Source organism: Lutjanus erythropterus, chromosome 6 (assembly GCF_056507025.1).
Source record: "Lutjanus erythropterus isolate fLutEry1 chromosome 6, fLutEry1.hap2, whole genome shotgun sequence".
Taxonomy (NCBI): Eukaryota; Metazoa; Chordata; class Actinopteri; order Lutjaniformes; family Lutjanidae; genus Lutjanus; species Lutjanus erythropterus.
Window position 1 is genome coordinate 1346537 of NC_139322.1, and position 14054 is coordinate 1360590.

A 14054-nucleotide genomic window follows, 5' to 3' on the forward strand; every position below is an offset into this window, starting at 1 on the left:
TGACAGTAAGATCAAAACTGACTCATATGTGAACCGAACTGAAAGTGAACGTCACCTGCTGATAAATGACTGTCTGCATGTCAGAGTGAAACCTGAGGGAGCAGCGACCTCTACTGCTCTCTGTAAAGATCACATGTCAGTAAGATGGATGTATATTACAGCGTCCTTCACTGTGGACCACAGACTGTCTCTTCAGTGTTTTGTGGATTAAAAACTAAACCTGACCTTCAGTCAGCATGAGGGTGAGGAGAGAATGACTGAATTTCCATTTCTGACTGAACGATCCCTTTAAAAATGTCAACTTTTATGACTTATTCTCAGTTTCTATCAAAATTGTGTTCTTGCAAACTTGTCTTAAACTTTTGAACCAATTTACCCGTTGTTAAGCTCCACCTCTAAAGAGGAAGTGTCCAATCATAGGTTTGCAACCGTAGCTCAGGCTGTCAAACTTTTCATTTCTCTACATGTTAAAGTGACGTGCACAAGGCTTGTCACATAATGATTTTCACCGTCTTTTCTTTTTGTCATTCACGTGTTTGTTCTGTTGTCATGTGATGTATTTACCTCCGTCTCTTGTGGTCGACGTCTGTTCCCCCTGAAAATGATTTCATACAGTGAGTCAAAGTTTGACTTTCAGCAGGCAGGTGTAAAATTAATGCTGTTGAACATCATCAAACATTATTATTATGTGTTTCTGTATGAAATGTGACCTGTAGATAAAACTGCTTCACATCATGACATCAGTTTTTCACTGTTATGTTCTAAACTTGTAGGAAACTGTGCTGATAAAGAGAACGATGCTCAGTGAGCAGATATGATGCTGAGCTTGTTAATTAACCTGATTCATTCAGATCAGATACAGACCAGGCTTCAGCTTCAGCTGGTTCTGATGTTGGTTCTGCTGTTGGTTCTGCTGTTGGTTCTGCTGTTGGTTCTGCTTGTTGCTGCATCTGTTAACAACACAATCTGTTCTTCAGTGTTTTGAATAAGAGCCTGTTGACAGTTTTTCTTCTGCTCTGACTTGTATGGACAGAAACAACCACAGTGATGAGTTCACAGTTTCAATTCAAAAACAAAAATTGTCAGAATCTGCATTTCTCCCAGTTTAAAATCAATAATCTGTTGATTTTCACAAATTAAGACTGGACATGGCTGTGAGATGAAATAAAAAGCTGAACTGCGATGGCAAGACAGTGAGTGGAGAAAGACACAGAAAGACACAGAAAGACAGAAAAGAAAATCTTCAGATCACTGCACTCCAAACAGGAACTATCAGGAAGAGATCAGAGGAAAATATTTCCAGCAGCCATGTTGAAAATGAATGAACTACTTAACTTCTGCAGACATTTTTGTGAGTGAATTTTACTTCCACATCTTAAAACAACAAACCAGGAGTGACATGATCGAGACAGATGGACTGAATTAGATTAGAATTAACATGAATAGATATGGATCCCAATGCTAACTTTGAAAATATCTATTCATGTGAATATGATCAAACTCATGATTATAAGTGTTGTAGGTGTCAGAGGGAGGGACGTTGGGTTACCGTTACAGTGTTGAGTTGGTTGTGAGGCTAGCTGAACAACCCCACTGTGCAAACGCTACTTTTTTGTTAATTGTAACCTTTTCCATCTCCATCAGGAAAGCTGAACAGACAAACACTGACAGCTGCTGAGCTTGTTTTGTATATATTTTCATCAGAGAGAGATCAACACTAAAGACCAAAAATCCAGTCCTGCCTCCTGCCCCTTGATTGTGAACGCCAGGTCACAATGCAGAACACCATAGGCATGACTCCACCGGTTACATTAACAAACATAACGTCAGTCCAACTGACATCTTTAAACCAGTCCACTGACACTAATAACAGTGTAATTCTTTGCTCTCTATTTGTTAAATTAATCATTAAGCGAGGCCAGTTTGAGGTTATTTATGAGAAGGCTAAAGACTAATCGTGGCTGATGAGGAATAGTTGTTAAATTTGAGAAATTTTCTGTTTGAGTCGGGAGTATTTTGGTCAGTCCTTGACTTTTTTTGACCGGGGTGACACTGACTTATGCAGGGCTGGTATGAAGTATATGCATGTCCACATGTGCCGGTCATAGTGGCATTAATTTATGTTAATTAACTACATAGATTTTACAGTTATGTATGTTTAAAATTCCTACTTCCTCCATTCTGCATCTATCTTCAGTATTTCAACATGAAAGATAATTTCATTTATTACTAAGAGATTAAGATCATTAAGAGAACTGCAGCTAAAATCTCTTTATTCAACCTCGTGTTGTAAAATGATCCATAAAGTAAAATTAATCTTGTAATTTCAATTTAAAAGTAAGCTTTATAAAAAAACAAACAAAAAAAGGTACATTTATGAATAATCATCAAACAGTTCAAACTGAGGTCCCGCCTCCTACTGGACAGATAACCTGTCATATTTGAGGATAATGGGGGGCACTCAGGGTGGCCAATCAGATTTCAGAGCCCCTCTATGCTTCCTGTCTAGACACGCCCCTGGGAACAGGATGTACGGTTGGTTAATCTGCTCTAAGGACCTCGTCTGTCTGTGGCCTCTTCTCTGGCTGTCAGATTTGTTTGGTGTTGATCTGACTGTTTGTGATTGGCTGGTTGTTGGTGCAAAATGACCATGTGACTCAGATCGGAGGCCATTTTAACGCCAGCAAGAAGCAGCATGTTGATTTTTATCAGTCTTGTATCATCGCTACGCTGATGATTTCCAGCTGTATGTTTTTGTGAAACCTTTCCAGCCTCTCCATTGTAAAGAACTGTCATGATTACCGTAATGTTCGGACTATTGAGCGCACCTGAATATAAGCCGCACAAACTAAATTTAAAAAGAAAAAGAAAAATTGTACATATATAGGCCACACTTGTCTATAAGCTGCAGGTGTCCACATTGTAGCTTTTGCCGTCTTTTTGCATTGAGTCAGTTCTTCATGCTGCCGTCTCCAACGTCTCACCATCAATTCATTGATGCCAAGCTTACGTGCACCAGAGGGGTGTAACTACGAAGTGAGATAAATGTGTTAGTGAGTATGTTGAGTCTAAATCCAGGGTTTTCAGTGTCATGAAAGTGGCTCTCTTTTAACCTGGCTAGATCACCATGGTAACTGATGCTTAACTCATAACCTGGTCGGGAGCAGATAGTTTCTTTCAGATATATCATCACAACAGCTGAGCGTGGCGTGATATCAGGCAGGTCACAGAGTCATTTCATGTTTCAGCAGATTCACTTCTAAGAATTCAATCAGAGAAATTCTCACACTGGGCGTCTGATTCAAGCTGATTTGACCTGCCAATCTTTGTGTCTTCCTCTGTAAACTGCTGTGAATCTCAGCTTCACTCCAGTTCCTCCTCTCACTGCTGTGTTTAAAGAGATAGTTCACCCAAAAACGAAAATTCAGTCATTATCTACTGTCTCTCTCTCTCTCTCTCTCTCTCACACACACACCGTCACATGCAGCATACATACATACAGCACAAATCCTCACACACTAGTTTCACACATGGCTCTTTGTCTTGTGTTCTTATTCGCTTCATTGTGTGTGAACTATGATTTAATATTGACACAATATTAATCTGTTTACAGAACCAAAGCATTGTGAAGAGACAGAAGCTGTCATCTGTCGTCTCATAATGTTCTCTGGTGAGGAAGAAGAGGAACCTTTTGAAGATGGTAAAACATGATTTTTATTTTTTTAATGACGCAGTTTAAACAGAAGTTATGTTTGACATAAGAGAAGAAAGCAGAAGAAAAAAATGAATATTTGAATCCTGGATAATATATACTTTTAATATATAATATTATAAGATATAATAAGAATAAGAACAATGAAGTCATTGAAAATATCAAACAGAAAAGAATATGTAAAATATGTAACATATATATTTATTTCACAACAGTAAATATTGGAGATATTAGATTTATTTAATATTTTGATGAATGTGATGTTCCCGTCTAAGAAAAAACAAACTTTCTTTACTTAATCAGTTAAAATGTCTTGATTATAATTAAGTAACATTTACTTCATATCTTCACAGATGTAAAACTGAGTGGTGAGTAAACTTGACTTGATACTGGCAGGAGAATTATTCTTAATGTTACAGCAGTAACATTTAGTTTTCAAATGTCAACAAACTGTTCAGAAGATTTTATCAAGTAATTTTTTTTTCATTGTCCAGCTCATCTGATGGACTCTTGAGTCCCAGGGAGGAGGGGATCTGCCTGTGTGGAGAAGACACACTTTCAAGTAAAACAGAATTTAGTGCATGATAAATAATAATAATAATAATAATAATAACATGACAACATGTACAGAGCTCATATCTGGTGTCTGCTGAGGTGGAATATTTTTGTTTGTATGAATTTTCTTAATGTTTCTTAGTGACAGAATCATATTTTAAAGCTGCAGCTGCTGCAGTGAACTCAGACATTAAACATCATGGATCAGCTCTCCTCAGAGTCTTCAAAGTGAACACTTCCTGTTAGACCAGAGTCAGAGTGAAACCTGAGGGAGCAGCGACCTCTACTGCTCTCTGTAAAGATCACATGTCAGTAAGATGGATGTATATTACAGCGTCCTTCACTGTGGACCACAGACTGTCTCTTCAGTGTTTTGTGGATTAAAAACTAAACCTGATCTTCAGTCAGCATGAGGGTGAGGAGAGAATGACTGAATTTCCATTTCTGACTGAACGATCCCTTTAAAAAGGTCAACTTTTATGACTTATTTTCAGTTGTTTTAGACCTTTGGACCAATTCACTAAACTCCACCTCCAAACAGCAAGTGTCCAATCATAGATCAGCAGCTGTAACTAGAGCTGTCAAACTTTCTATTACTCTACATGTTAAAGTGCACAAGGCTTTACCTCTTCAGACCAGTTTGATCTCACGTCTTCAGTTCTAGACTCCAGACTGAGTGTCACATATCACAAACTGTCACATAATGATTTTCACCGTCTTTTCTTTTTGTCATTCACATGTTTGTTCTGTTGTCATGTGATGTATTTACCTCCGTCTCTTGTGGTCGACGTCTGTTCCTCCTGAAAATGATTTCATACAGTGAGTCAAAGTTTGACTTTCAGCAGGCAGGTGTAAAATTAATGCTGTTGAACATCATCAAACATTATTATTATGTGTTTCTGTATGAAATGTGACCTGTAGATAAAACTGCTTCACATCATGACATCAGTTTTTCACTGTTATGTTCTAAACTTGTAGGAAACTGTGCTGATAAAGAGAACGATGCTCAGTGAGCAGATATGATGCTGAGCTTGTTAATTAACCTGATTCATTCAGATCAGATACAGACCAGGCTTCAGCTTCAGCTGGTTCTGATGTTGGTCCTGCTGTTGGTTCTGCTGTTGGTTCTGCTGTTGGTTCTGATGTTGGTCCTGCTGTTGGTCCTGCTGTCGGTCCTTCTGTCCATCCTGCTGTTGGTTCTACTATTGGTTCTGCTGTTGGTTCTGCTGTTGGTTCTGCTGTTGGTTCTGCTATTGGTTCTGCTGTTGGTTCTGCTGTTGGTTCTGCTGTTGGTTCTGCTATTGGTTCTGCTGTTGGTTCTGCTGTTGGTTCTGCTGTTGGTTCTGCTATTGGTTCTGCTGTTGGTTCTGCTGTTGGTTCTGCTGTTGGTTCTGCTGTTGGTCTGCTTGTTGCTGCATCTGTTAACAACACAATCTGTTCTTCAGTGTTTTGAATAAGAGCCTGTTGACAGTTTTTCTTCTGCTCTGACTTGTATGGACAGAAACAACCACAGTGATGAGTTCACAGTTTCAATTCAAAAACAAAAATTGATCAAAATGAGCTAAATTATAAAATCAAAGTCAGAATCTGCATTTCTCCCAGTTTAAAATCAATAATTAAGACTGGACATGGCTGTGAGATGAAAAACAAGCTGAACTGTGATGGCAAGACAGTGAGTGGAGAAAGACACAGAAAGACACAGAAAGACAGAAAAGAAAATCTTCAGATCACTGCACTCCAAACAGGAACTATCAGGAAGAGATCAGAGGAAAATATTTCCAGCAGCCATGTTGAAAATGAATGAACTACTTAACTTCTGCAGACATTTTTGTGAGCGAATTTTACTTCCACATCTTAAAACAACAAACCAGGAGTGACGTGGATCGAGACAGATGGACTGAATTAGATTAGAATTAACATGAATAGATATGGATCCCAATGCTAACTTTGAAAATATCTATTCATGTGAATATGATCAAACTCATGATTATGAGCATTGCAGCCACATATATTCACATATATTCTTGAGTGTGAATATAGGATAAGGCCTACATTTATCCCTTGCTTAGTTATCCCTTTCAATAAAACTTAGTGACAGAATCATATTTTAAAGCTGCAGCTGCTGCAGTGAACTCAGACATTAAACATCATGGATCAGCTCTCCTCAGAGTCTTCAAAGTGATCACTTCCTGTTAGACCAGAGTCAGAGTGAAACCTGAGGGAGCAGCGACCTCTACTGCTCTCTGTAAAGATCACATGTCAGAAAGTCTCAACATGGTGAAGAAATGATTTGAAATGACGTCATGTTCTTTGACATGTTGTTTGATGTTCAGACAGACAGACAGACAGACAGACAGACAGACAGACAGACGATATATTCACCTGCCATCAGTGGTTCAAGTTCAAATTCCTCCACCTGCAAAAAGTTTCATTCAATGAGTAAAAGTTTTAATTTCACAAAGAAAAATTTAAAAGACTAGAAATGAGAGTTTTGACGACCCCTCAGATTTATCTGGTGACTCTTTGGAGGAACCTGAACGAGAACTTTTCACTGACTGACAGTAAGATCAAAACTGACTCATATGTGAACCGAACTGAAAGTGAACGTCACCTGCTGATAAATGACTGTCTGCATGTCAGAGTGAAACCTGAGGGAGCAGCGACCTCTACTGCTCTCTGTAAAGATCACATGTCAGTAAGATGGATGTATATTACAGCGTCCTTCACTGTGGACCACAGACTGTCTCTTCAGTGTTTTGTGGATTAAAAACTAAACCTGACCTTCAGTCAGCATGAGGGTGAGGAGAGAATGACTCAATTTCCATTTCTGACTGAACGATCCCTTTAAAAAGGTCAACTTTTATGACTTATTTTCAGTTGTTTTAGACCTTTGGACCAATTCACTAAACTCCACCTCCAAACAGCAAGTGTCCAATCATAGATCAGCAGCTGTAACTAGAGCTGTCAAACTTTCTATTTCTCTACATGTTAAAGTGCACAAGGCTTTACCTCTTCAGACCAGTTTGATCTCATATCTGTCGGAGTTCCAGACTCCTGCAAAGAGTTTCACACAGTGATGACTTCATTTTCAGAAATGAAATGAGAACACAGGGCAACACATCTTTTCTTTTTGTTTGTTTTTTATGTTTGTTCTGTTGTCATGTGATGTATTTACCTCCGTCTCTTGTGGTCGACGTCTGTTCCTCCTGAAAATGATTTCATACAGTGAGTCAAAGTTTGACTTTCAGCAGGCAGGTGTAAAATTAATGCTGTTGAACATCATCAAACATTATTATTATGTGTTTCTGTATGAAATGTGACCTGTAGATAAAACTGCTTCACATCATGACATCAGTTTTTCACTGTTATGTTCTAAACTTGTAGGAAACTGTGCTGATAAAGAGAACGATGCTCAGTGAGCAGATATGATGCTGAGCTTGTTAATTAACCTGATTCATTCAGATCAGATACAGACCAGGCTTCAGCTTCAGCTGGTTCTGATGTCGGTCCTGCTGTCTGTCCTGCTGTCCGTCCTGCTGTTGGTTCTGCTGTTGGTTCTGATGTTGGTTCTGCTGTTGGTTCTGCTGTTGGTTCTGATGTTGGTCCCGCTGTTGGTTCTGCTGTTGGTTCTGATGTTGGTTCTGATGTTGGCCTTCTTGTTGCTGCATCTGTTAACAACACAATCTGTTCTTCAGTGTTTTGAATAAGAGCCTGTTGACAGTTTTTCTTCTGCTCTGACTTGTATGGACAGAAACAACCACAGTGATGAGTTCACAGTTTCAATTCAAAAACAAAAATTGTCAGAATCTGCATTTCTCCCAGTTTAAAATCAATAATCTGTTGATTTTCACAAATTAAGACTGGACATGGCTGTGAGATGAAATAAAAAGCTGAACTGTGATGGCAAGACAGTGAGTGGAGAAAGACACAGAAAGACACAGAAAGACACAGAAAAGAAAATCTTCAGATCACTGCACTCCAAACAGGAACTATCACGAAGAGATCAGAGGAAAATATTTCCAGCAGCCATGTTGAAAATGAATGAACTACTTAACTTCTGCAGACATTTTTGTGAGCGAATTTTACTTCCACATCTTAAAACAACAAACCAGGAATGACATGATCGAGACAGATGGACTGAATTAGATTAGAATTAACATGAATAGATATGGATCCCAATGCTAACTTTGAAAATATCTATTCATGTGAATATGATCAAACTCATGATTATGAGCATTGTAGGTGTCAGAGGGAGCAGGAACAGATCAGGGTGAGGAGGAATCATGGTCAGAGGACAGACACTGAGTTGTGGTGTGAGAGAGAAGAAGCAGGCAGGCGTCTTGGTGAGTGAACAGTGTAGGCTAACAGCTAATCCTGCGTTCATGTTGGACTTTCAGTTTCTGCAGCAGCGACAGCCAGCGCCCCTCTTCCTCTGTCAGGACAACCGTGGACTTCATGTCCTGACAGGCAGGAGTTTCACAATGAACATGGAGCCAACAGTAGATTTTTTACCTGTTTTGGTGGTTTCTTTAGGTGTAGTCATGTTTTCAATCACTTCTTTGAAAACATCAACACATTGATCCCATGGTTTCTCAGCAACTTTTTTCTTGATTTCTTCAGTCAACTTTTCTTTTGCGCTGTTTCTTAAAATCTCTCTCAGTGCGTTTTCCTCCTCTTCAAAAATCAGTTTGTGATACAGAATTTTTCTGCTGTAAATCTTATAATCCTTACAGCATTTGATCTGTCCAATTGATGATATTAAGGCAGTCACTAAAAGGGCAGCAAGGAAAATAAAGAGGCCAGTCATCTGAAAAACAAAGAAGCAACAAACTGTCACCTCAGAGAAAGAAAACAACCTTTTGATTTTAGATAATTAGATAAATTCAACCACGTCTGTTTTCAGCCTGATTACAGATAATAAACACTCTGATCTGATGGAATAAAACACAGTAAAATAATGAATGAACACAAACTGACATAATGTTTTTACAGAAAAACTCACCATGGACTCATTTTTCATTCCAGCGATGATTTCATGTTCCTCCAGTGTGAGGTTTGTCTTGGCTTTACAGGCCAACTGTACCTGATTTACAGAACCATCGTTCTTACAGCAAACGTACCAGTCTCCATCGATAAGCACAAACACAACCCAGAGCAGACCTATGAAAAATGCTCTGAACAAGTGATAACATAAAACACAGCGAAATGTTTTCCAGTATCTCCAGGCTCTCTGAAATGTCTTGTCCATCCACAGCTGGGAAATGAATAGAATAAAAAATGGCAGAATCATGTATATATTGCAATATTTAGCTTGTTCTGTGCACGAACACGGCAGATCATTATCAAGCACAACATTGTAAACAAACATCACAATGACTGCGACGGCGGTGCTGAGTTTTTGGAGAGCAAATGTTGGAAAGATGTTCTTCATGTTTGCTGCAGAGTTTATCTGAGAGCTGCTGATTGTTACCTCTGAATATGAAGAGGAAACCACACCCTTTCTGTTTAAGGAAGGAATCTGCAGCGCAGTGTTGGACTTGTCGGGGCTGGAGTGAAATTTAACTTGTGGTTTTGTTTTAAGAAGCTACAAGGAAGTTCAGAGACAAGAACTTGAGGAGAAGTTTATTTGTCGCCCCAGACATTTGTATCTGAAGTTCCATTTCCTATGATTCTGCTTTGCTATGGGAAAAAGCCTCTAGCTGAACAGAGTGTGAAGAAACAAAGATATGTACATGTTTAGGATAATTATACTGTACATAAATTATTACAAGGGATTGTCAGGAACTTGGTACTTCTCGGTTTTGAGAGGCCTTCTCCCTGTCTTGAGGAAGTGAGGCCCCCTTTAGACATAATAATGATAATATTAATAATAATAATAATAATAATGATAATAATAATAATAATAATAATAATAATAATAATAATAATAATAATAACTTTATTTGTATAGCACTTTTCATACAAAAGGAATTGTAGCACAAAGTACTTTACAATCATAGCTAAGCGAATACCCCCCCACACACCCACACACACAGGATCACACAAACCCATACGATCAGCACTCATGTTACATCATGATAATGAGGAAATTAGATAGAAATTAGATGAGGAAACACAGGAGATAAATTTGAAATATTAAAACAATAAAAGTATAAATAATAAAAACAGAAATAAATAAATACATAAGATAAAAGAATATAAAATATTTGACAATTATTAAATGGAATAGAATGAATAAAATACCTAAAAATCGATAAAATTAGAAATTTAGTTAAAGCCAGACTAAAAAGGTGGGTCCTAAGTTTGCCTTTAAAAATATCAAAATTTCAGGCAGGCTATTCCATAAACGGGGGGCAGAGTAATAAAAAGAAAGATAAGCCTCACCATATGTTTTAGTTTTAACTTTGGGCGCTGTTCCACTTCCAGAAGACCTGAAGGCTCTGCTGGGTTCATAGGGTAAAAGGAAGTTAGATAAATAAGAAGGGGCAAGACCGTTAAGAGCTTTATAAACCAATAAAAGAATTTTAAAATCAATTCTAAAATGTGCAGCAAGGCAATGCAGAGACTTTAAAATCGGTGTAACGTGAGCTCTCTTTCTGGTCTTTGTCAGCATCCGAGCGGCTGAGTTTTGGAGTAACTGTAGTTGTAAATTATTCTTTTTAGGGAGAAGAACCACACTATACCACACTCGGGTGTCTCCTGGTACATTTGCTTCAACAAAATATATAAAATACAGCTGATGTTTTTAGACATTTTAATATGGAAATGTTTCATATTATAGATTTAAATGTTGTGGCTGTATGCAGAGGGGTCATCAGGGTTCATTTCTCTCTTGGCCCAAACACAAGTACACCCATTACTGTCATTCCCGTTCTGATTTCCACTTTGTTCTGCAAGTTTTCACCTCAGCCTCTGTTTGACATTTCACTCATTGCACTGCAGGGATAAAGTTTGTAGGCAGCTGCACTTCTGACTATTTTGTGTCCCTTTTTTCATTTGCAGTCAGTTCTGTTAAATTTTCTGGATCTCCATCATTTGATCAGTGTATTTTTCTGTTTGGTCAGTTTGTTTCAGCTCTGCTTCTTTCCACACTTGGCATTTGAACGTTGGGGTATATTTCTGGGAAGATGGTTGAGTTCATGTGTAGTACAGGCCTACAGATCATACAATCTCTAACCTTCTCTAACAATTCAACATTTCTTTGTTCTCTGTGGCCTGAGAGCCGTGTATTTCCATTTTTGGGTATCATGAAGATACAGCTCTTTGCATCGATCCATGTTGGGAGATGTGCAGAGACTTTAGCAATGTACATTCTGTCTCCTTTTAAGGGTTCGAAATGTATACATTGAAGGAGGACATGGGATGAGCTCGTGTCTCACACAGTCTTTGCGTAGTCTTATTGGATATTAATTAAGTTTATTGGATAATAATGAGGTTGGAATGGCCTATTGTCACAAATGCTTTAAAAACCGTAGACAGATCTCCAGGGCTTTGGGATCTCTGTGACTTCAGCAAGACTTTTTATCCAGGGGTTCCTCTTCACAGCTGTTGTCATCATTGGACTGAAGATTCTTCACTGTACTGCAGACAGTTGTTTGTTGATGCCTGTTCAATAAATTCATTAAAAGAGGAACGGCTGTGTTTTTGACTTTTTCCTCTCAACGCAGTATTCAACGTCTGTCTCAGCTCTCACAAAGTATTCTTTTCAAGCTTACGTGCCGCAAAAGAATGATTGCTATCTGAAAATCTCACATGCAGCGACACGCCTCAACTATAACTTTAAAGACAGATTTCATCTTGATCCAAAAAGATCTTCAGAACAGACAGACAGACAGTATTCAAACATAATAACACAAACATGGACTTTTGCCAACATATATTTATGTCTGAACAGCTGTAATCTCTGATTTCTCCTTACATTTATTTTGCCTTCATTTAGATTTAACAACACAGGACTTTCATGCAGGAGACCAGGGTTCAGTTCCTGTTGACTGTTTTAAAGAGGCAGTTACTTTAACAGTTTGGATTTTTTTTGTAGGGTTGTTCAGTATGGGGCTCTTAACCATAGCCAGTCCATTAACTGCCCCACATGAGAGTCTCATCATGGAGGCTCAGTTCTGTACAGCTGCAGAGGTTAGCAGAAATTCACCACTTGGCCAGAGACCATTTAATGCTTTATATACAAGTAACAGGATTTTAAAATCTGGAAGTCAGAGCAGTGATGTCATGTGCTGCTCTCTCTTGGTGTTGGTGACTCTGGCTGCAGCCGTCTGATTGATTTTTTACTCTGACCTGTGAAGGCACCGTCACAATAATCCAGCCTGCTGAAAATGAAAGTATGAACAAGTTTTTTCTGTATCTTGTTCAGACAGAGATCCTTTAATTCTTCACATGTTTTTAAGATAGTTGTGGGCTAAAATAATCATTTTCTTTATGTGACTGTTGAAATTTAGTAAATTGAGATTTCTGGCTTGATTTGTAGATTTTAGTGTCATGGATTCAAGGTGACCACTGACTTTTAATCTTTGTCCTTTGGGGCCAAAAACAACTGTCTCAGTGTCTTCTGTGCTTAGCTGTAGGAAACTCTGACACATCCATGTATTGATTTCTTCAGTGCAGATGCTGGGGGCTGTAGTCTGGTGGTGACTGTAATGTAGAGTTGTGTGTCATCTGTGTAAGTATGGTAGGAGGTGTTAGGGTTAGGGTTATCCTGAGGTTACTCTCAGGATACATGATGCAGACATCATGTGTACATGAATGTATTGTTAAAAGCAAGTATATCTCCTCCCTGAGAAGCTGGAAGCAACAGCAGCAGGTAGCTTGTGTTTTATTACCTCCAGCTCGACATCTAGTTTCCACAGAAAATTCCCCTCTCTGCCTGAACCACCTGTTCAGTCTCTGCAGATATTTGTCTTCTGTGTCCTCTGCTCCATAAAGGTCTCCTTGTGTCTCCACAGTATCTGGCATTTTGTCATCATCATTTTCAACTTCTGAACTGTCCCTTTAAACCAAACCACAGACGTTTCCTAAACCAAGTCAAGTAGTTTTGGTGTCTAAACTTACCCAAGACCTTAATTTATTTCTTGAAAGTGTAACCTGATGTTGCTAACTATCTAAAATGGATATATTCATTTTAACTCAAAAGGAAAACTTTTAATCCTTAAAAACATGCAGTTTATCACGGTGACGTATGTCTGTTACTATCTCTTTCTGTCATCTGGCTGAATGAGTTGAAGAAAAAATGTTTTTGGAAAGAAGCATTCAATGGTTCCATGGGTTCTTGTGAAACAGATAGTATCTATGTTTGGGGACTCTAAAAAATATGTGTGTGTGTTTATGCGCTGACTTCTGTTCGCTGTGCCATGTTCATGTGTTGCCATGGCAACCTATACCATGTAACTGTGTGGTTTTCATGGTCCTCTTGAATTTTATTTTCTCCTCATCATCAGAACAAACCATCCTGGTTGTATTTCTGTTTCAAAAGTCAGAACAAATTATTATTTGTTCTTTAACTTCAGAGACTTTGCACCATCGCATCACATGTGTTCCTACATCATCATTATAATCTCATGAGAAAATATTCTTCAGCTTCTGCATTCAGTTTAAACTTTTCAAAACCGTAGCACACATGTATGAATTCAACATCAAACTTACGACCACAGTGTCACAACCAGACATAATATGTTAGAGTTCCACTGCATTCGAGATTGCAGGAAACAGATTTAATGAGAACAAAGAAAGAGAAAGAAACAAGTTCCAACAGAAACCAAAGGCTCGCTGTCTCTCA

General features: G+C 38.4%; 1 protein-coding gene across 1 annotated transcript; it reads right to left on the bottom strand.

The window, feature by feature from the left end:
* Positions 1 to 7725: 7725 nt before the first annotated feature.
* On the bottom strand, positions 7726 to 9705 carry LOC146324565 (uncharacterized). The gene is made up of 3 exons (XM_084722032.1): positions 9270 to 9705; positions 8733 to 9131; positions 7726 to 7935 (listed from the first exon to the last, which is right to left on the bottom strand). The coding sequence occupies exons 1-3, from the start codon at positions 9696 to 9698 to the stop codon at positions 7726 to 7728; spliced, it is 1038 nt and encodes a 345-aa protein (XP_084578158.1). The 5' UTR covers positions 9699 to 9705.
* Between the last annotated feature and the right edge of the window lie 4349 nt (positions 9706 to 14054).